The sequence below is a fragment of the Choloepus didactylus genome, chromosome 5 (genome assembly GCF_015220235.1).
Source record: "Choloepus didactylus isolate mChoDid1 chromosome 5, mChoDid1.pri, whole genome shotgun sequence".
Taxonomy (NCBI): domain Eukaryota; kingdom Metazoa; phylum Chordata; class Mammalia; order Pilosa; family Megalonychidae; genus Choloepus; species Choloepus didactylus.
In genome coordinates this window covers 48016574-48038581 of record NC_051311.1, presented here as the reverse complement: position 1 = coordinate 48038581, position 22008 = coordinate 48016574, and the positions used below count along the sequence as shown (strand labels likewise).

Genomic DNA, 22008 nt, shown 5'->3' with positions numbered 1-22008 from the left:
AATATACAAATAACAATTCTTTCTTTATGTACAACAAACAATCTGAAAATGAAATTAAGAAAACAATTTTCTTTACAATAGCATCAAAAAAGAATAAATCACTTAGGAATAAATTTCACAAAAGGCGTATGAGTTGTACACTGAAAAACTATAAAACATTACTGACAGAAAATAAAGAGCTAAATAAATGGAGGGATATTTCCTGTTCATGGATTAAAAGACTCAATATTGCTAAGACAGCAACTTTCCCAAGGTGATCTATAGATTCAACATAATCCCTATCAAAATCCCAGTAGGCTCTTTTAACCTCCTGCCTGGGATGTGCCTTCTGTAGGCCATTGAGAAGGCCTAATATTCTTTCAAGATTCAACTCCAGCATTAGCTCCTCTCCAAAGAATTTCAGGCACTGTTTTAGTTTTTAGTGTAAATCAGTTAAAAAAAAAAAAGGAAAAGGAAACAAAGACTCATGTCTCCAAGGTGCTTGCTTACATTTTATCAGGGGAGGGAGAGACAGAAACTAAAGAATCATCATAATGAATAAATGAAGTGCATAGTATGTTAGAAGCTGAAATGAGCTATAGAGAAGAGGAAAACCAGACTAGGGCAAGGGGACCACAGGTGCTTAAGCAGAGAGCATTGAAACTATAAATAGTTGTTTTGAGTAGGACACAATGAGAAGCTGACTTTTGAACAGAGAGTTCAAGGAAATGAAGGAGAGACATGCAGATATTGGGGGGAAAGCATTTCAGACAGAGAAGACCATACAAAGACCTTAAGGGATATTCTAAGAGCAAAGAGGAGACCACTATGACTGAGTAACTGAAGAGAGTGCTCGGAGATTATGTCAGAGAGTAACTGGTTGGGTGTATATCATGTAAGACCTTAAGAGATTTTGAAGACCTTAAGAGATTTTGCTTCCTTATTCTGAATGAAATTGGGAGCTAGTAGATTATTTGGAGCACATGAATGATATGGTATAACAAATTCTAGAAAATTGATTTCAACAGCTTGTTAGGAAGTAAGGTGAAAGAGAGCTCAGTCAAGTATCTATTGTAATAATACAGGAAAAATATAATGGTGGTTTGGTCCAGAGTATTAGGAATGAGTATGATGAAAAATAGATGAATTCTGCTTATATTCTGATGGTAAATGCTCTTGAAATTCCAGATGGATTGGCTATAGGGTGAAATAGAGAAAGCAAAGTCAAGGACAACTCTGAGGTTTTTAGCCTGATCAATCAGAAGGCTGCTGGTGGGGCAGAACTAAGGACAATTTTTCATTTTTGAGCATGCTGAGTTTGAGAGTGGTAGGGACAAAAGCTTGACTGGGATGTGTTTGAGAGAAAATGGGAAGAAAGAATTCAGAGACAACAAACATTGATCATTAGAAAGAGCAAGAATAGCAACAATAGACACTTTAAAGTCGAACTGCCCCACAGTCTTTTGGAATGTGAGACAGAAGAGAAGATATGTATGGGGACATGGGGTAGGATCCAGATACTGGACTCAAGAGTTGTAAGTGTTGACTTCTTCTTGAACATACATGAAGTTAATACATATTTAAATGCATAAGCAGTTCCATTTTAATTGACATTCATTCTTTTCTATCTTCCCTTCAAGAGATGACTTCCTCCAGAGAAACTTTGCTCCCCCTTCTCTGCTCCCACTTCCTCTAGAGGGAGCTCCTGAGGCTGTGGACATTGACAAATGGTGTCATTGTCAGCTCACACCTTATAGGGCCAAGGAGACACAGATTTCCTTTCACCTCTGTGCACATTTACAAGTTCCCTCAACTGGAAATGTTCTCATTTTTATCTTGACCCTGCCATGGTTTCCAGGGTTCTCATCTGGGTGTCCCTTTGACTCCTGGGAGCAAGTGAGTCCTCAGAAATTTGAACATATCCCCTTTGTCCTTTCCTGGTCATAACTCCAGTCCCTTCTTATCTTGTGTTCTATGTTTTTGTCTCTTCCCACAGAACATGTAGTGCTGGAGTCACTCAGCTCCCCAGCCATGGGGTCAGAGAGAAAGAACAGGTTGTGACTCTGAGAGGTGACCCAATTTCTGGACACAATGCTCTTTATTGGTATCGACATGCAATGGGTCAAGGAATGGAATTTGTGGTTTCTTTTCTTCACATGGATATTCAGGATGAATTAGGGCTGCCCAAAGTTAGATTCTCAGCTGAAAGGATTGAAGGAACATATTCCACTCTGAAGATCCAACCTGCGGAGCTGAAGGACTCAGGAGTTCACGTCTGTGCCAGTGGTCAAGACACTGCTTCAGAATCATTCCCTTCCTGTACAAAACCACATCCCTCCCCTCTCCTCTCAACTCAGAAGCAGCCCAAAGCAGCCCAAGGAAGAGAAAAGAACCAGAAGTAAAACAGTATGTCAAGAGTATTTCAAGAAAATTTGGATGTGGATATTTGTGATTTGAGGAATTTCAGAAGTTCCTTACAGAGAGCTGAATCTAAGCCCTTCTATTTTTAAATTAGTGTGTCTGTGTGTTAAAATACACCAGGCTTCTTTCCTACTTTGCTGTTATTATTTGTGACTCTGATTGTGGCTACATCATCATATCCCTTTTTATAGTAAGATAAACAAATCTCCTTAGATAGAAATAAAAATAATGAATAAAAATTCATTTACTACTGATTTGTAGACTGCTCAATGATAATGATGGTGGTGGTGGTGATGGATGATGATTTTTAAATCACATTTGTCTAGCATATAAATATTTCCAAATACATTGAAAAATCTAATTTTTGAGTAGAATAGCCAGGTCCATTATCAGAGATTGAAGTTAAGTTTTCTTTCTTAATAGGGTCTTAATTTTTATTGTAAATAACATGGTTTAGCACTCTTTGTAGATGTGTGTCAGCCAATCCAGAACATTTTTAGGTCACTTGCAGTTGCTGCAATAGGGCTTTGTTATTCTTAGTGAGGCTTGCTGGAACAGTACATTCTACCTGATTCAAAGGTCCTCTTTACAACCTGGAGTCACACATATTTCCCTCTTGTTTTAGCCAGGTTTTTGTAGGCAATCCTGGAATATAATATAATAATAATTTCCATTTTCTCTAGTCTGATTGTTCTTAGCACCTAAAACAATCATTGAATTCACACTCTAATATTGATTAGGTAATTGTTAGCTAGAAATGATTCTAAGTGGGCCTGGATTTTAATTTTTGCAAACCATTCAAAATCCATTTGCTCTTCTGATTGTCAAGATCCAATTTATAGACAATATTGCACCTTTCCATATGGACATATAATATGGAAGCATATATTCAGTTTCTGCCATAAACACAATAGTCATTTACTTTGCCTATAACATGTCCATCACCTGCCTTATAATAACAACTTCAATGAGAATTTGATTTCTAAAACAAAGTCACATAAGGGACATGAGTTTCTGTTCATAGCTCCAGATAGGAAATTCATAACTTGTGCCTTTTACTGTGCTGTATAACCCAAGTCCATAATAAGTAACCAATTTATTTATGTATTCTTGCATTCCTTAATCTCTCAATTATATTTGAAAATAGTGGCGAACAGGCAAAACAAACTTTCAGTGGGTGCATTGTCTGGTTTCCAAAGTGTAACAAGTGAAAGTTTAATTGATTTGACATTTCAAATGATGGACATCTAGCATTCTATCCTGTAATGGACAGACTGTTGTTCCTTTTATAGTTCTGCTAGCTCAAGTGACATGTTTAAATCTGTATCACTTTTTCTGGTATTGCTTATTTCAAGCCCGCACCAATCACTAATTTCTATTCTGATTAAACATGTCATTGTTAGACAATGGTCATTCTTAGATTATCTGTAATGCATAACACTAGCACAAAAGACGGGAGGAGTAAATGGAGATAAGTGTTCTAAAGTCTTTGCATTTTCTAAGAAGTGGTAAAAACGGCTATTTAATTTAGATTATGAATAAGTCAAAGAAGTCAACTCCTGGAAACAGCTGGCACCCCAAACCCAGATTGTCTGATTCTGAGCAGCCTGTGTATCCACTCACTGGCAAGGTTGCATGCCCATGCTTCCACTATAAAAAGTAAGATCCCATGGTGGTTTGGAAAGTCAGGTCCACACTGCAGGCCCAGCAGCTCCCTGGCCTGAGCACTCATCTCTGTGTGATAGGAAGATGAGGGACCTGTGTCTTCTTTTCCCATGCTGACATTTAGCTTTTATGTTTTTATTTTTCTCAAAAAAATCTTTTAACCGTCACCGTGTGATATGAATTGCATCCCAAACCTGGACATGTGACAAACACAATTGTGCAGCCCACCAGACATGACAGAAAAATTGCATGAATTATTGAGATATTTCTGACAGAATCCCTAAGACAAATGGATGCCTGGATTTAAGGGCCTGTAATCAGGCACACAGAATGTGTGATTAGATCAAACAGAATTGAAAGTCTTTGGAAGCCTCATCATGTCCATTACTTCCTTTGTACTAAAGCAGGAAGCTGGCAGTGGACTCAACAGAGAAATTCTGGGATGGGGAGACAAATGTGCATACGGTGTTGACAAAAATGTCTATGAGGAGGCAGACTTCTCCTGTGATTGTAGACAGAGCTTCCAACTCGTGTCCTACAAATGGGCTGCAGGGAATGCTGATACAATGTCCTCTCAGCCATCAGGGAAGTCAGGCAAGACCCCAGGCCATGGAAAAGCCACCTCCAAATTCAAATATCCTCCACTGTTTACCACACTGTGTCCACAGTTCATTCATTCAATATCTTAATTCTCAGTTTCTTAATGCTTCACTTTCAATGACAATTTCCTCTGTCTTGTCTCAACAATCTACTCCCTTGGCCAAATGCTAAATTATTATCAGTTGACAGACCACTTCATATGACTTCAAAAATCTTCATCTCAAGCCTCCCATCCTTTGATCTCAATCTTATATCTTTTCCATTTACTTAAATTAGTCATCTTCATTCCAACATTTGCTTGACCTTATTGAATCTGCCCAGCTATAGGAACTATCACTTGTTACTGCCCATCACAACCCAGATGGTCATGTATTCTTACTTAGGCAGGTTATATTCCATGATACATAATTACCTCACTCCATAATTCTATCACTCTCTTACATAAACCCTCAATAATCTTGCCTACCTCTTCCTCCTTCATACTCACCTTCCCAAACAAGAACTCTGGCTAAACCAAATTTGTTGCCCACTGCATGCTTCCAACCAGTCAACTGAAAGTTGATTAAAAAGCAGTAATAAAATCCCACAACTCTGTTGATTGATCCCAGTTCAAATTTGTGGCCAAAAATCTTAGCAATGTTATTACATTTTTCTAGTTAATTGGTTTTCTCTTGTATAAGGAGAATTCAGCACTTTCCATATGATCTCTTCAAACCTCCTATAGTGTGCATGCCATTTCATTTTTAGCAGATAACTTTACTTCTGATATCACTGAGAAAATAGAAGTTATCAAAGGGAACCTCCCCATTTCCTTCCCACAAACTGTGCCAATGTAATTGCATCAGCACTCATATATTTTTCCTTCCTCTTATTTTAGACAAATTAAAACTTGTATTGCATAAAGCCAATGCCTCCAATTATGAGCAAGTTTCTATCTTTTCTTGTTAAATTAACCTTGGGTTATCTATTGCCTCCCTCTTTATTGTGTCATTCTCATATTTCCATCATACCAGAACCATACTAGATTTCATCCAGAAAAAAATTCCTTCCTAAACTCCATGTGCCCTTTAAGTAGCACCTCATTTCTCTTTTCCACTTTGTAGCACAAATCCACAAAATAGTTTATTTGGTAACAGAATAGTTGTCAAATCACTGTCTCTACTTCTTTACCTTAAATTACTCCTCTTGGTCATCTTTTCTTTCTGTAACTCAGTAATTACCTCCAGGTTCAATTTCATCCTCTCTGAAGTATGTCCCTTAGAATTTCTGTCAATAAGATGCTATTGGTGATAAACTTTTGGGTTTTTCTCCATTCATTTATAAGAATTTTGTTGTGTATAAAATTCTAAATTTTTGCTGTATTGTGATCTTTTGAAGATTTTTTTTCCCTGCAGTGTTCTGAATTTTATTGTTGCTATTGAGAAGTCTCACTAGTTTTGTTTTGTACATTATCTGTATTTTCCCTCCAGCTGCTTTTAGGATCTGCTCTTTCATTTTCTGCTCAACACTCTGATGTTTCTAGGAAACATTTAATATATCTGTTAATATATATATTATAAATATATATATATTTAATATATATATTAAATATTTAATATATATATTAAATATATATATTTAATATATATATTAAATATATTTAATATATTTAATATATATATTAAATATATTTAATATATTTAATATATCCATCTTGGGATTTATTGTGTTTTTTGAATATGAAGACAGCTGATTTTTATTAATTCTGGAAAAACTTTAGCCATCATATCTGCATATATTTTCCTTTCCCAGTCTTTCTCTTATCTTATGGAATTCCAAGTGGATGCAATTTGGGTCAGATCATCCATACTTCCATTTTTATTAAATACTCTTCCATAGCTTCTTCTGTATATCTAGGCTATAATATGAATGACTTTTCATATTAATTAATATTATCAGTATCTTTGTCTAATCCGATATATTGATTTCATTTTCTTTAAAACTAGCCATCAATTTGAGAAGAACTGACACCTTTATAATTACATGTCTTCTATGAAGTTCCTAGATCACCAAAGTATCATAGCTTGCTATCATATCTGACTTGAAATTGGTGATCCCTATTCTCCTCAGGCCACTGAAATATACAAATTCATGGTAACTAGCCCAGAGATCTTGAAATAGTTAACTCCTAATTGCTTCCTTTAGGACAAAAAAAATATAAATGATATCTTTAGGAAGGTCCTCATGCAATCAACTCTACCTGATCCAACTGTATATTGACTCATCTCTAATGATTTGCCTTTAATCTCCTGTTCTATAAATGTTTCTCTGATTCCTGCAAGAATACTCCGTCCAGTTTTTCTCACACTTTATTGTGTATATAAATCATAATCTTAATAAAATGCAGATTTTGACTCAATTGGTCTGGGATAGGGCCTGAGATTATACATTTTAAACAAGATCCCAAGTGATAACAATGCTGCTAGCCCCTGGACCACACTTTGAGTGGTCAAGTCCAAAGTAACGCAATAGATTTTGGGTATAATAGCCCTCTTTTCAAGGGTTATTTTGAATAGCCATGGGACCAGATTGGATACAGGCCCTATTTACTACACACATCACAGTTCTCCAAATTTTATGTAGTCAGTTTTTCTGAATCTGGACACTACTATTATTTTATTTTAATACATGGTGTAAACAGAAATTCAGTTTGTATGGTAAACCCACTAGGTATATAATAAGATTATGAAACTTATTCCTAGTTGTCTAAGAAAGGCACAACTATCAGAATAAAAGTTTCATGCAATAGGGTCACAGGGTAGAGATATGTTTCTCTGTCTCTAGAAAAGTTATTTCTGACTAAAGTCTTTCATTTAAGATGACAGGTTATCAAAATCATCCAACTATTAAATCAAGCTTCTATTCCTTATCCCCTTTATAAAACTCTAAAATGCCAGCTATGCTTTCATCTTAATTGGGTATAGTGTGTAGATCTAAAACTATTCAGTTGGAACATCACTAAAATTCAACACCTCAAATCAGGTGCTCACAACTTTGCACACCTGCATGAAGTGATCTTTGCTCCCCGTCTGGTTCTTTTATCTCCAGGGACACATCCTGTTCCACAAGTTCTCTAAATATTTATTTTTTTCAATCCAATCTTGATATCAATTTCTCAACTCATCAATCTTTGAAAGAAGGTAGAATTTAAAGAAGAGGCAAATACAAATACCTTGAATGACAGGATTATTGTAGGATATGTAAAAGAGTGTGATAACATGCCCTCCCCGCTACGTGGGATCAGACACCCAGGGGAGTGAATCTCCCTGGCAGCGTAGAATATGACTCCCGGGGAGGAATGTAGACCCGGCATCGTGGGACGGAGAGCATCTTCTTGACCAAGGGGGGGATGTGAAGGGAGATGGGATGGGCTTCGGTGGCAGAGAGATTCCAAGACGAGCCGAGAGATCACTCTGGTGGGCACTCTTACGCACACTTTAGACAACCCTTTCTAGGTTCTAAAGAATTGGGGTGGCTGGTGGTGGATACCTGAAACTATCAAACTACAACCCAGAACCCATGAATCTCGAAGACAGTTGTATAAAAATGTAGCTTATGAGGGGTGACAATGGGATTGGGAAAGCCAAAAGGACCAAACTCCACTTTGTCTAGTTTATGGATGGATGTGTAGAAAAGTAGGGGAAGGAAACAAACAGACAAAGGTACCCAGTGTTCTTTTTTACTTCAATTGCTCTTTTTCACTCTGATTATTATTCTTGTTATTTTTGTGTGTGTGCTAATGAAGGTGTCAGGGATTGATTTAGGTGATGAATGTACAACTATGTAATGGTACTGTAAACAATCGAAAGTACAATTTGTTTTGTATGACTGCGTGGTATGTGAATATATCTCAATAAAATGATGATTAAAAAAAAAAGAGTGTGATAACAAATGAATTTGCCTTAGCAGCAGCATTCAGAATCCTCAAGATTTTCTCACACTCTACCAAAGTAAGCACCAAACTAATACCACAAAGTAATATCACAAAGTAATACCAAAGGGCATGAATATGAAAGAACACCCACTTGAGGATGCTAAGTTTCCTTCCAACTCTAGAGGGCCTATAAGATGTTGTGTATGAATTATAGACCTCTAAGAAGGAGGTGGTGTAGAAAGAAGCAAGAAGAAAATTTATGGTATACGGAAGAAAAAAGCACATTGCATAGGAAACTGCATGTAAAATCAGCACCCATGAGTATCAGGGGTTACTTAGGGTACTATACTGGTCTATTATCTCAAACATTTCAAGAGGCTCTGGGCATGGTAACAGAAAAGGAAGGTACACCTAAAATTTGTATGTATTGATGCAGATCTAAAGAAAGAAGACTAGGAATGAGAAGTCTTAACCACTTCAACCCAATGGTGTTGTGGTTGCCTGAGGAGAAGATATATGCTAGGAGCTAGATAGATTTCTAAGCCTCATTGTACCTCATCTGATTCTACAAGTTTCCTTGCACCAATATAGGAATACTGCTTTTAGAGATTTTTCTGTTGGCCACAAGGAGGCATTCTGATGTCACTGATAGTCAAAAGCTGTAGAGAATTTCCTTGAAATTCTCTGAAAAGTGCATGTAAATAGGGGAATTCTTAGGCTTGATTGCTGAATTAGGGTGGGGCTAATTTGCAGATGCCAGTCATACATCTGTGATATGGGGAGCAAAACACAAAGACATTATTATCTCAACTGGCCTGCTATACATGCACGGAGGATCCTCTGAGCTGCCTTACGGGGAGTGAGGTGGAGAGGTCTGGATGAACATGGGGTAGGGGAAATAAGGGAACAACTTTCTCAAGAAAGCAGTCAGTGATTTGGGAGATAAACTGCTTTACACCAATTCCAGGTTCTCCTGCCAAGCAGAAAGCTGTGTACAATATTGCAAAGAGGTGTGACCTTTTCACTGGTGACATCAACAGCAACACTGTCATCACAGGCAAACCTACCTATCAGGGACCAGGGATTCTCAGAACTCCCGCCTCTAAACCCAGAGATCAGAGCCTGGAGCAGACAAGCTGCATTCCTGCTCTGGCCCTGCCATGGGTCCCAGGTTTCTCCACTGTGTGGCCCTTTGTGTCCTGGGAGCAAGTGAGTCCCTGTCAGAAAGGAAACCCTAACAGGCCATCTTGTTCACAGGTCTATGCCTTTCTGTTATGGTGGCAACATCAGTCTTCTTCCTGACCCCAACTCTGAATTTTCCTTCTTTCTCTAGGTCAGGTGAGCCATGGGAAAACTTGAAAGCCCCTCATCTGTTTTTAACCCCCTTGCCCACCAAAGTACTGGACTGCCAATGATGGCAGCAGCGAGAGCTTCTTCCTGTGATCTGTCCTTAGCTTCTGTCTCCTACCTCTTAGGTCCTGTGGATTCTGGAGTCACCCAAACCAAGACACATGATTAAAGCAAAAGGACAGCAAGTGACACTGAAATGTTCCCCTATGTCTGGGCACAACAATGTGTTCTGGTACCAACAGTTCCTGGGCGATACCCCCAGTTCCTTGTTCAATATTTTAATGGGGAGGAGAGTGAAAAAGGAAACTTCCCAGATCAGTTCTCAGCTCAGCAGTTCAGTGACTATTGCTCTGTACTCAATATGAGCTCCTGCAGCTGGATGACTCAGCGCTGTATCTCTGTGCCAACAGCTTGGGCACAGCCCTGCAGAGTCATCAATGTTCTGTGTACAAACCTCCCTCCCTCAGCATAGAGCAACCTCAGACTGACATATCTGTGAGAATCTAGAGACTGCAGTAAGAAAGAAACAGCAATGGCTTAATGGTACTGGAAAGTAACACCTTTTTCAGAGAAGTTGCAATATCTTCAGGTTCACTCCAAAAAGTATCTTATTTGCCTGGCAGTATGTGCTAATAAAAAATTGTTAGCTGGTACCGTGTTTTTTCAGAGGTGGGAGTAGATTTAGTTTAGGGTCAAAATTATTTGGTAGATACCTAGTGTAAAAGATAGAATCACAGAGGCTGTCTTGTTTATAACTGAGGGAGAAGGAATTGAGATTTTTAGAACTTCAAGAGGAGAATGCATGAATAAAAATGAATGAAAATTACTAGAACTATCAGACTGTAAACTTACTGTGCTCTTTGCAACATGAGTTCTCTTCTCCCCTCTCCTGAAATCTGTAATAACCCCAAAATATAAAATGAGGGCTTATAACAGCTAGGCTTTGCCAGCGGCGGTCAGCCAGCGCAGATTGGGACATCCAGCTGTCAGTTGTCCAGGGTGAGAACCCTGGAGTTCACAGGTCCCTCTTCTTCCTGTCCTCACTCCAATCTTGCCTCCTCAGGGCACAGTCATGAACTTTCCAAAACACAGATCAGGTTATGTCACCTGTTGATAAACAGTCTAAGGCTTTCTGATTTCCTACCAAATAAATTCTGCTCCCCCCCAAAATAATCAATACTGGGAGTATAAGTATCAGTGGTGCTTTAAGGTGAACATGATCGAAAGTGCTTGTTTAAAGGCACATATCTCACAGATTAGCGCTACAAATACAAATACATGTTTGTATGATACACTTCTAAGGTTTGAAACAGGTTGTATTTGGAAAAATCACCCGTTACATATTATAGACTATATTTAATAGGAATACCTCTTTGGTACTATACTAATAGTAGGGATGAATATTTAGGGGATAAGAGCTTTAGAATATTTTGTGTTACGATAATTGTTTAAAATCAGGAATGATCATAATTGTACAACTAAGTAAACATAATGTGAGATACAGATTGTTTACTTTGGACAGAATATATGCTATGTGAAATTAGGAACCCGTACTTAATAAGTCAATCCCTTAATCTTGAGGCTTGCTTTTGAGACTTAGGGCTACAAAAGGGAGGCTAAGCCTTCCTATTATTATCCCTGAGAGGCACCTCCAGAGCACCTCTCTAGTTGTTCCAATGTGGCTTTTCTCTCTCTAAGTCCAACTCAGCAAATAAATTTATTAACCTCCCCCTTAGGTGGAACATGACACCCAGGGGAGTGTATCTCCCTGGCAATATGAGACACAACTCCCAGGAATGAGCCTGGCCCTGGCGTTGAGGGATTGAAAATGCCTTCTTGAGCAAAAGTGGGGAAAGAAAGGTAACAAAACAAGGTTCAGTTGCTAAGAAATTTCAAATAGAGTGAAGAGGCTATCCTGGAGGTTATATTTATACAAGCTCCAGCTAGATATCCCAAATGGCCACAGTACGCCAAGCCCTAACCAACAGTAGTCCCAAAATACCTAGGTCCCTATTTGAGACATTATAAAAGTTTCGCTCATGAAGTTTATTTTTCAAAAACTTAAATCCATTGGTGTGTTCCTATGACAGACAAGTCCTAAAACCCTTAAAGAGGCAAGAGCCTCTTTAAGAACATCAACCCGATGCAGCCCGTTTCACCATAATGTCAACACCCCTATGTAATATGTACAAGTTAGGGTGGTCACTGCCTAGACACCCCTGAAGATTGAGAAAGTGATTAAACAAGAGGAAGGGGTAGCAACAGATAAGATAGGATTTAACAAAGGATTACAAATACTGAATCTTTATAGCTATAACTACAGCTATAGATAGATATGCTATGGTATTAAAATAGCTAGAGGTAAATAACCGAAATGTTATAAAATTCTTTCAAATTTGCTCTATAGCTACTCATTAAATTTTAGTTTGAAGCATCACCCTTCTGTACGTATCTTGTATCTCACAATAAGGAAATAACTGAAACTGTGGAAATCTACCCTATAACATTCTTCGAAATTACCTATATGACTACTTGTTAAATCATACTTTGAAGTTATCACCTTTCTGTATATATGTTATACATCACTATAAGAACAGAAATTGTGCACTGTAACATAACATTCTTTGAAATTTGCTCTCCAACTGCTTGTTAAATTGTACTCTATCACTGTTCTGTATATGTGTTAACTTTCACAATAAAAACTGTAATTCAAATAAAATTCTGCTTCCCTGAAACGGCTTCCTAACACTTCAAAATCTAGATTCAATTTACCTTCATAGAATCAGTCTTTTCAGCCTTAGGATGCATCTTACTCTCTGACTGAGCAGTTCTTCATGTAATTTCCTAAAACTAAGATGTATTTTAAATCCCCTGCATTTGCTCTTGCTATTTCCACAACCCAAAATTTCCCTGCCTTCTCTCATAACATGGTCAAATACTACTCATATTTAGGGACTGGCTCAAACATGTCTTCCTTTTCCTTCTTGCTCTGACATTCCAAGGCATTATACTATATTGCTATCTTTCCTTTCATAGGAAAAACCAGGTGCGTAATTAATATTCTTTGAAAAGTGTAAAAGGAAGAAATTAACACGCACTTATATAGAACCATGGAATATATTAACCACTAACGATTTTGTCTTCTCAAGGTTCTCCTCTTACCTGAAATATAATGGATAGTCATTATGGATCATCTCAGTTTTCCATAAAACCTATGCAATATTCTGAGCAATTATGTTTTCATGGGGAGGACTGATGTCCGGTGATGTAAAGCATCCTAATTTTTTCTAAAACTGAAATTTGCCTATGTTCTTTGGAGGAGAGAAAATACATATTTTCTTGGTAGTTATGTTACAGTAATAATTAATACAGTCTCATAATTTTCTAGCAAAAATTTCCCTAATCAACCACCATATTTCTTGTCACCCTCAAAGGTGTTTTTCAGAGGTGAACCTGGAAAACTGATAAAGAAACATTAGCTATGCTCAGTAATGGAACTTTTTTATCAACTAAATGATAATTATGTGTGTGTGTGTGCACATTTGTGTGCTTTCTTGTGGAGCCTCACCCAATAGAAACAGTCTCTCTTTGGGTTCCATTTATTATGAGACAAAATGTCACTGAGAAAAAAAAATGATGAATGCACAACTATATAATGGTACTGTGAACAGTTGGTAGTACACCACAGATGATTGTATGGTATGTGAATGTATCTCAATAAAACGGAATTAAGAAAAAAAAAAGGTCACTGAGTAGAGCTCATGGCCATTTCAGGGGAGTGATAGCAAACGTCATGTCCAGCTGCATCTACCTTAATTATAGATGACAGAGTCCTCTGAGATTTTATAAATTCAGAAAAAAATTTAAATCCTCTTTATAAGATGTATCTAAATGTTGTTAATAAGCAATTTTTAAATTCAGTTTTATTGAGTTATAGTCACATACCATACCATCATCCAGAATATACATTCAGTTGTTCACATTACCATCATATAGGTGTGCATTCATCACCACAATTTTTGAACAATAAAATAAATACAATTTTTGAACAATTAAATAAATAAAAATAAAAGTAAAAAAGAGAACTGAAAGCATTACATTCCCCTCATCCCACCCTATTTTTCATTTAACTGTTACCCCTGTTTTACTACTCATCTGTCTGTACACTGGATAAAGGGAGTGTGAGCCACAGGTTTTCACAATCACAGTCCCATCGTGTAAGCTACATAGCTATACAATCATCTTCAAGAATCAAGGCTACTGGGTTGCAGTTCAACAGTTTCAGGTATTTCCTTCTAGCTAACCCAATACACTAAAAACTAAAAAGGGATATCTATATAGCACATAAGAATACCCTCCAGAGTGACGTCTCAACTCCATTTGAAATCTCTTAGCCACTGAAACTTTATTTTGTTTCTTTTTGCTTCCCCTATTTGGTCAATGAGATTATCTCAATCCCATGATGCTGGGTCAGGCTCACCCTTGGGAGTCATGGACCACGTAATGGGAGGTCAGTGAGAGTACCTGCCGAGTTGGCTTAGAGAGAGAGAGGCCACATCTGAGAAACAAAGAGGTTCTCTGGGGCAGACTCTTAGACACAATTATAAGCAGGCTTAGCCTCTCCTTTGCTAACATTCATAGCTGCTGAGCTCTAGCTCTGAGTTCAGGTGTCACATAGATACCCAAATTTCCAGAGACTGACTGGGTTATACACAAAGAGCTCAGCATCTCAAAATTTAGAGATAACCATTACAACTCAAGAACAGATGTGACTGCTGTAAGAGCATACAATCTAGGGACTTTTACAATAAGTATTCCGCTGATAACCTGTGCTTTAAGATTCAATTCTCAGAGTTTATACATCATAATTAGCACATAGTAGTGAGGCATTATAATGTTTGTCTTTTCATTTCTGGCATACTTCACTCAAAATGCTGTCCCCAAGATCCATTCACCTAGCTGTGTGCTCACAACTTCATTCCTTCTTGCAGCTGCTCAGTATTCTGTTGGATGCATACACCACAGTTTACCATTCTGTTCATCAATGGCCACCACCATCCATTGCAAATTGTGAATACTGCCACCATTTTGCAAATGTCCATTCGTTCCACTGATCTCAGATCTTCCAAATATATGCCAACAATAAGGTAGCAGGACCTTGTGGCATCCACATACTTAGCTTCTTGTGGAACCACCATGCTGTCCTCCAGGTAAGCTGCACTATTCTACTTCCCCACCAGCAGTTAATAGGTATATCTCTCTCCCCACATTTTCTCCTGCACTTGTATTGCTCAGTTTATTTTTCCCCCAAAATTTTATGGAGATAGATTCACATACCATACAATTATCTACAGTATACAATCAATTGTTCACCGCATCATCGTATAATTGTGCATTCATCACCACAATCAGCACTTGAACATATTCTCTACTCCAAAAAAAGTTTAAAAAAACAATAATAAAAAAGCTAAAAGAAAAAAATAAAAATACAATACAATACAATAATAAGCCCAGACAACACCACCACCACCAAGGATCACATACCCTCCCTTACAACCCCTTCTCATAGACATTTAGCTTTGGTACGTTGCCTTCGTTATATTTAATGGAAGCATATGATGATGTTACCATTAACCATAGATTCCAGATTACATTGATTATATTTTTTCCCCAATACCATCCCCTTTTCAACACCTTGCAAGGTTAATATTCATTTGTTCTCTTACATGTAAAAACATTTTTACATTTGTACATTTAGTCACCATTATTGAACACTCTAGGTTTCACTAACTTATACCAGTCCCAGTCTTTATCATTTTTCTTTCCTTCTGGTACAATACATGCCCCTAACCCTCCCCTTTCAACTTTACTCACAAGCATCTTTGTATGGTGCGTTTAAAATACTGTGCTACCATTACACAATATTGTGCTATCTATTTCTGGATCTATAAAATCAATTCGGGGTCTTCCCAAAGGAAGATATATAAGTATGCAGTTTCCCCTTCAGGACTGACAGATTTATTCTCCCAGCTGCTTAGAAGATATTTCGGTTGAGAGAACTCCGCGGCCAGCCCTTTTCAGGAATTAGCTTTGGTGAAAGGCAGCAGCTTTGCCCAAGGTCCCGCCCCCTTCCCAGGGCAGCCCTTGTCACATGACTGGCTGCTACCTCCCTGGAACATTAATGAATAAGATTTAGAATTTTCACCCCCTTTTTTTTGCAGAATGCTTGCTTCTTGCCTCCTTTGTTACCACATGGAAAGGATGAGCTTGAGGCTGGTAAACATCAAATTGGCAAGAACTATGCTGTGTCCCGGGAGATTCTTACACTTAGCAACACCCTCCTCCTTGGGCAGTACCAGTAGAACCCTAACTCCTCCCAGTAACTGTGCTCCTGTCCACGTGGGGGCACTGTGGATCCACTGTGAAGTGCAGACAGTGCGGTCTGGTAGAGGGAGGGTTAAGGGAAACAGCTTGACTTGGTCCCTGCATCAGGGAGATTATCTGATGAACTAGAGGCAGTGCTGGGTGAGATGTGAGGGGTTAGTCATAGGCTTCTTCCACCAACTGGCATGCAGGTGTGTTTATCACAGCGGGTATCCACGGACTGCAGTAATGCACAGGGCAGTCCTGTCTCAGAGCCCGCATTGGATGCAGAGTCTGAGGGGGGCTTCAATGGGCCAGCCTGGATAACTAATGCCAGGTGTAGACATAGGAGCAACTGTCTCAGGGGAAAATTAGAGAAGCTATGGGCGATGGTCCTTTGCCCAAAGCCTTCAGCACAGCCGTGCTCTACCTGCTCTATAGGAGGCTGGACAGAGGGCGGGGGTGGGTGGGGTGGTGTTGGGGGGAGGTCTGGATCCATTGAGCCTGGTGTGCAGGGTGCTTGTAGCAATCTACAGGGATGGTGACATCAGAACCATGTTTCCACAGGCAAACCCTCCAATCAGATCAAAGGAAGTACCAAAACTTCTGCTTTCTCAGCATATGAGAGAAGAGCCCTGAGTAGGGAGATGCCCAGCTTTGTCCTGCCTTACTCTGCCAGGGGCATCGGGCTCCTGTGCTGTGTGATCCTTTGGCTCCTGGGAGCAGGTGAGTTCTGAGCACAGATAGGGCATCCCTTGAATACAAAGTTTTCAATTGTTGCTGGAGTATCAAACTCCCTCCTGGGCTACATCATAGCTCTTGTCTCCTGTCTCCACAGGTTCAGTGGATGCTGGTGTCATCCAGTCCCCAAGATACCTAATCAAGAGAAAGCCTGGAAAAGCCATTCTGAAATGCTATCCCATGGCTGGACACCACAGTGTATACTGGTACAAGCAGGACCTGGGTCAGGGCCCCCGGTTCCTTGTTGAGTATTTTGAAAAGACGCAGAGAGACAAAGGAAATATCCCTGATTGATTCTCAGTTCAACAGTTTGGTGACTATAGCTCTGAACTAAACATGAGCTCCTTGGAGGTGGAAGACTCAGCCTTGTATCTCTGGGCCAGCAGCTTGGGCACAGCCCTGCAGAGTTATTGGCTTTCTGTACTCAAACCTTCCTGTCCCAGCTAAGGATGCAATAGGGAGAGGAAGTGGGGGCTGCCTCACAGCCCTAGCCAACTCCCAGGGATGCTTATAGTTCTTTTTTTTTTTTTTTTTTTTTTTTTTTAACACTGTCTCTGCCCCACTGAGCTTAGCAGGAGCACTCCTGAACATTCAGGCCCCAGATTCACCAACATTCTCGCATCTCTGTCGGTACCTTCAAATTCCCTGAAAATGGTAAGAGCGCCTACACTGCAAGAGTGTGCGTATACATTATATGGTTTAATGCCAAGATAGACATTATTGTGTGCATTTTTTAGATGAGGAAGATATCATTATATCATTTCATAGAGTGGACGTGATAGCTCATGGAAATTCCTGATATTTCAAATTTTAAAATAATAGAATCATGATTCAAACCTCTATTTCCATGGCTCCAAAGTCAAATGTTTCCTACAATTCCATAGTGTTCCCTGAGTCCTGGTCAATATGATATAACAGAGCACTTGCTCTTCCATTTCAAGACCAGCTGGGCACAGGTGGGAAAGACACACATCATGGAATGCGGTTGCTATAGTTAATTGTCTGTCAACTTCCAGGGCATATTCCTTCAAGCCAGAGAATATTTGCTTGTCCTGTCATAGTTCCATATGAAGCTGGGCCATGATATCCTCTTAATACAGGAGCTAAGTTATGAGGGGGATTTCCTGGTAAATTCTCTGATTTGCCACCAGAGGGTTCAGCCAGAAAAATAAGAACTGTCTAGGAATGTCAAGTAGAATGAGAGTTAATAGAGGGCAATCATGTTTATAACCCACTGAAAGGGCTGGAGGAGAGAGGGTCTTGGAAGGCTACAGCTTGCTCTCAGGTTCACCACTAGCGATTAGAAAATCTGAAGCTGCTGTTGTGTCCCTGCTATTGTTGGGGTCATAGTGTTCTGGGGGTGCTTCAAAGGGAAGTGTCCAGAGGCCACTGCAAATCTGCCAGTCTACTGCTACTGCTGTTGGATGGAAAAGCCATTCTTCTGTCATCCAAAATTTCTACCAGGATAGTGTATTGAAAGATGCTAAACTGAGAATTTGCTGTCAAGAAAATCTGGGAAATGTAGTTTCAAGGCTTGCAAAAAGGAAGAGTATTGGGGGCATTTAAGGATACCTGTGCCAAGATACATTTACTACACTACACTATACAGAGTAGAAAATGTATTGTATGAGAGTAAATTTTGCATTTTCTTTCATCTTGTCCATGAAAATCTCTTGTAGTTTAGCTGTAAAATCATTGTTACTCATTTGTTAGTTGATTGAAAAAATATTTCAGGAAAATCTAATAGTAAAAAAAATCATTGGAGTACGGGAAATGAGATTTAATTTAAAACACACACCTCTTGTCCTTAAGACCCAGCAGTATAAGATGACCTGAATTATTCAAATATGCATTTATAACTTATGGAAACCACGTAAATCAGGCAGTCTCCTGGCAGGGAACAGATGACATATTCTAAAGGGTTTAAGTGAAAACAATTTAATCAAAGATGACATTCAGAGGGGTGGATGGGGTTCAGGAAGAAGAGGTTGAGGGTACCAAGGGGAAGCACAGTGGGAAAACAGTGCTACTGGGCTACTCCTAAGTCTAAAGGGGAAAGAGGAGGGAGCTGTATTATTGGAGCCTGATGAGAGCCTTGCGGGGAGGCTGCCCAAAAGGAGGGACTCAGCCACTGCCTCTTGCAAGTGCCTCCCCTTGGCAAACCCAGCTAAAATGCTGGGCAGTGCTGTCTGTAGAGCCCAGGGCAGGGTAGGGGAGGTCAGAGAGTGGATTGGGGTCAAGGGTGGGGTGCAAATAGAGAACAACTTGCACACAGCTACCAAATGTATGGTCTGGCTATTTGCAGATTCTGTAGTTGTTTATTAGTTAATCTAGACTGCTTCAGTCCTACCCCTTTTGTGAAAACTTACAGAAAATTCTCTTATTGCTTATTTTATCTGTGCCACATATTTGTTAAGTGCTTTGAGGGTATTGTTTCAATGAATTTTGAAACATATTTTTACCCATATTTTATAGATGAAAAAAGTGATGGCTTAAGGGTATAACTAACATAAGGCTAACATATCAGAACTGGGACACAAACATAGGCCATACTGACTGTAAACCCATTTTAATTCACTATACCCTTGTATATTTTGGTATAGGGAGACATTTTCAAAATTGCAACACTAATTAAAGCATCCCTTTCAGAAACCCTGGCTGTGATGCAAATATCCACATAACACTGTGTGATGGTTAAAGCTGTGTGTACCACAGAAAAGAACTTGTTCTTAAAGCTGATCCATTCCTGTGGGTGTGGACACATTGTAAGCAGGATCTTTTGGTTAGTAGGATCTTAACTTAGGTTGAGATGTGACCCACCTCCTTGAGGATGGGTCTTAATCCTCTTACTGGAGCCCTATATATGAAGATAAAAGACGGAGAGAAAACAAAGAAAAAAGCCCCAGAGAAGCTAAGAAAGCCAGAGAAACTGAGAGAGAAGGACACACAGACAAAGCCACTGAAGCCAGAAGCTGGAAGCAATGGAACCCAGGAGAAGAAGGGAAAGACAAGCAGGCATTGCCATGTGCCTGAGTTGGAGGATGGCTGGTAGTCAGTCTACCGGGAGAAAGCATTGCCTATTGATGCCTCGTTTGGACATTTTCATGGCCTCAGAACTATAAACTTGTGAGTTAATAAATCCTCATTGGAAAAGCCAACCCTTGTCTGGCATGTTGCATTTAGTCAGCTTTAGCAAACTAAAAAACACCATTTCGCCTGGGAGGCTGTGTGCTGAAGAGGAAAGGGCTCTGATCTCAGAGACAGGGAGCCTTCGGTCAGCTCTGCCTTGGGCTGGTGAATTGAAAAATATTTGGCACAGTTTTCTCATCTGTAAACTGATACTAATGATATCTGTCTTATGGAGATTTCAAAGCAAAATATCTAATACAAACTATAGGCTCAAGACATCTTTTTTCCTTATTAACTCTGACAAATTTCTAGTCTGGCACAATTATTTCACTTGTGCAATACTGGGATTAAAGGCTGACACTGATTACATTTGTCTGAGTCATCTATGTTCCAGACACAAAAGTCATCTGAAATGCAAATACAGTAGTCTCATAATTTATTATGTGGAATTTACTACAAAGAGCTGCCTGTTAGGGGAAAATGAAAATGTTACCAATCACAGCACTTCTGTTTGATACTTCCTGTAGTATGCAGGAAGATATGGTCCTCTTAGAAAGCTGTGGCTTCAGGGCAATTGGCAATCACACAAAATGTCTGATATAATAAGGGACAGATACATTTTAAGAGAGAACTGCAGTGTCCTGCAGCGCATCCTCTGTGCATCTCTGATCTGGGCCACAGCTGTAGTGGACTGTTACTTGCACACCTGCATTCCTCTCTTGTTGACAGTGCCTCAGCTCAAAAGCATGCTTGGAGTCTCTCTGCTTTCTTTACTCTGTGCTCTCTGTGCTTTCTCCAATCCCACATGGCCAGTCCACAAGGGCAGTCAGGGAACTCTCAAATGGTAAGACAGAAGCAGGGGATGAAAGCTCCACCTCTTTATTTAGGTGGACAATTTGGGGGACATTCTGGGTGCTCCTCAGAAGGTCCCAGGGGAATCAATCTCCTGTAGCCACAGCACAACCTCGATTTTTCACACTTACCCTTTTTTTGTTTTTTTCCTTCTCTGTTTCATTCTCTCTGCTTTTTTACTCCTGCTTCCTGGGTTCCCCAAATAAACTACTTGCAACTAAGTTCCTGTCTGAACCTTTGCTTTCAGGGACCATCTAAACTATGACAGTGATGGAATGAGGTGGCCTTCAGGAAGCAACCACCATATTTCTTGTGTTTGTACTGTCATACATGAACTAATTTTCCCTAAGTTTGCTTTGATTTATTTTGAATTCCAAAAAGCTGCACGTGTATTTTCTCCCTTAAAGATCTGGACCTATTTGTAACTGGATAGTCTGGGGTTGTGTTTACAAATACAGAGTCTGCCTGGACTCAGCTAACCACTCATTCAACAAACTTTTGGGTGCAAGTGCTGAGTAGACCAGGTTATGTGGGGTCTGCAATTTATAAAATTTTAGGGGGCTCTTTGAAAGAGAAAATAAATAGTTACAAAGTCTTGGAAAGGTCCTGTGCTAGTGAAAAGGTCTGAAGTGATTCTCCTTTGACTTTATGGCAATTCTACCTCTGGCTACTTACTATGCTCAGGTTCTGTCCTAGGCCTTGGGAAACAGCAGTGCAAAAAAGAGACAAAGCTTCAAGATGAGGTGTGTGTTTTCAGAAATAGCAAAGATGTGACTCAATATTTCATAGTCTTGAAAAGGAGATGTTCTTGGTAGATGCATATCTCCCAAAAGAAGTTACAGTGTTGAGAACACTAACATTATCAGTAGATCATAGCTTATTTGGAGAATGTTTCAGAGCCATGGGAATCCATGTGCCCTACCCTGAGGAATCTGAGTTCTGAGCTGGAATTCTCCCCTTTCATGCATGACCAACTGCGGGAAACAGGCTCCTTT

At 39.4% G+C, this 22008-nt stretch overlaps 2 gene segments (V, D, J or C); both read left to right on the top strand.

The window, feature by feature from the left end:
* Positions 1-22008, top strand: part of LOC119533990 — a 193005-nt gene that overhangs the window by 5378 nt on the left and 165619 nt on the right. The window contains 1 exon segment of the C gene segment in view: positions 2217-2221. Coding sequence covers positions 2217-2221 — 5 coding nt within the window.
* Positions 1-22008, top strand: part of LOC119533988 — a 209656-nt gene that overhangs the window by 31221 nt on the left and 156427 nt on the right.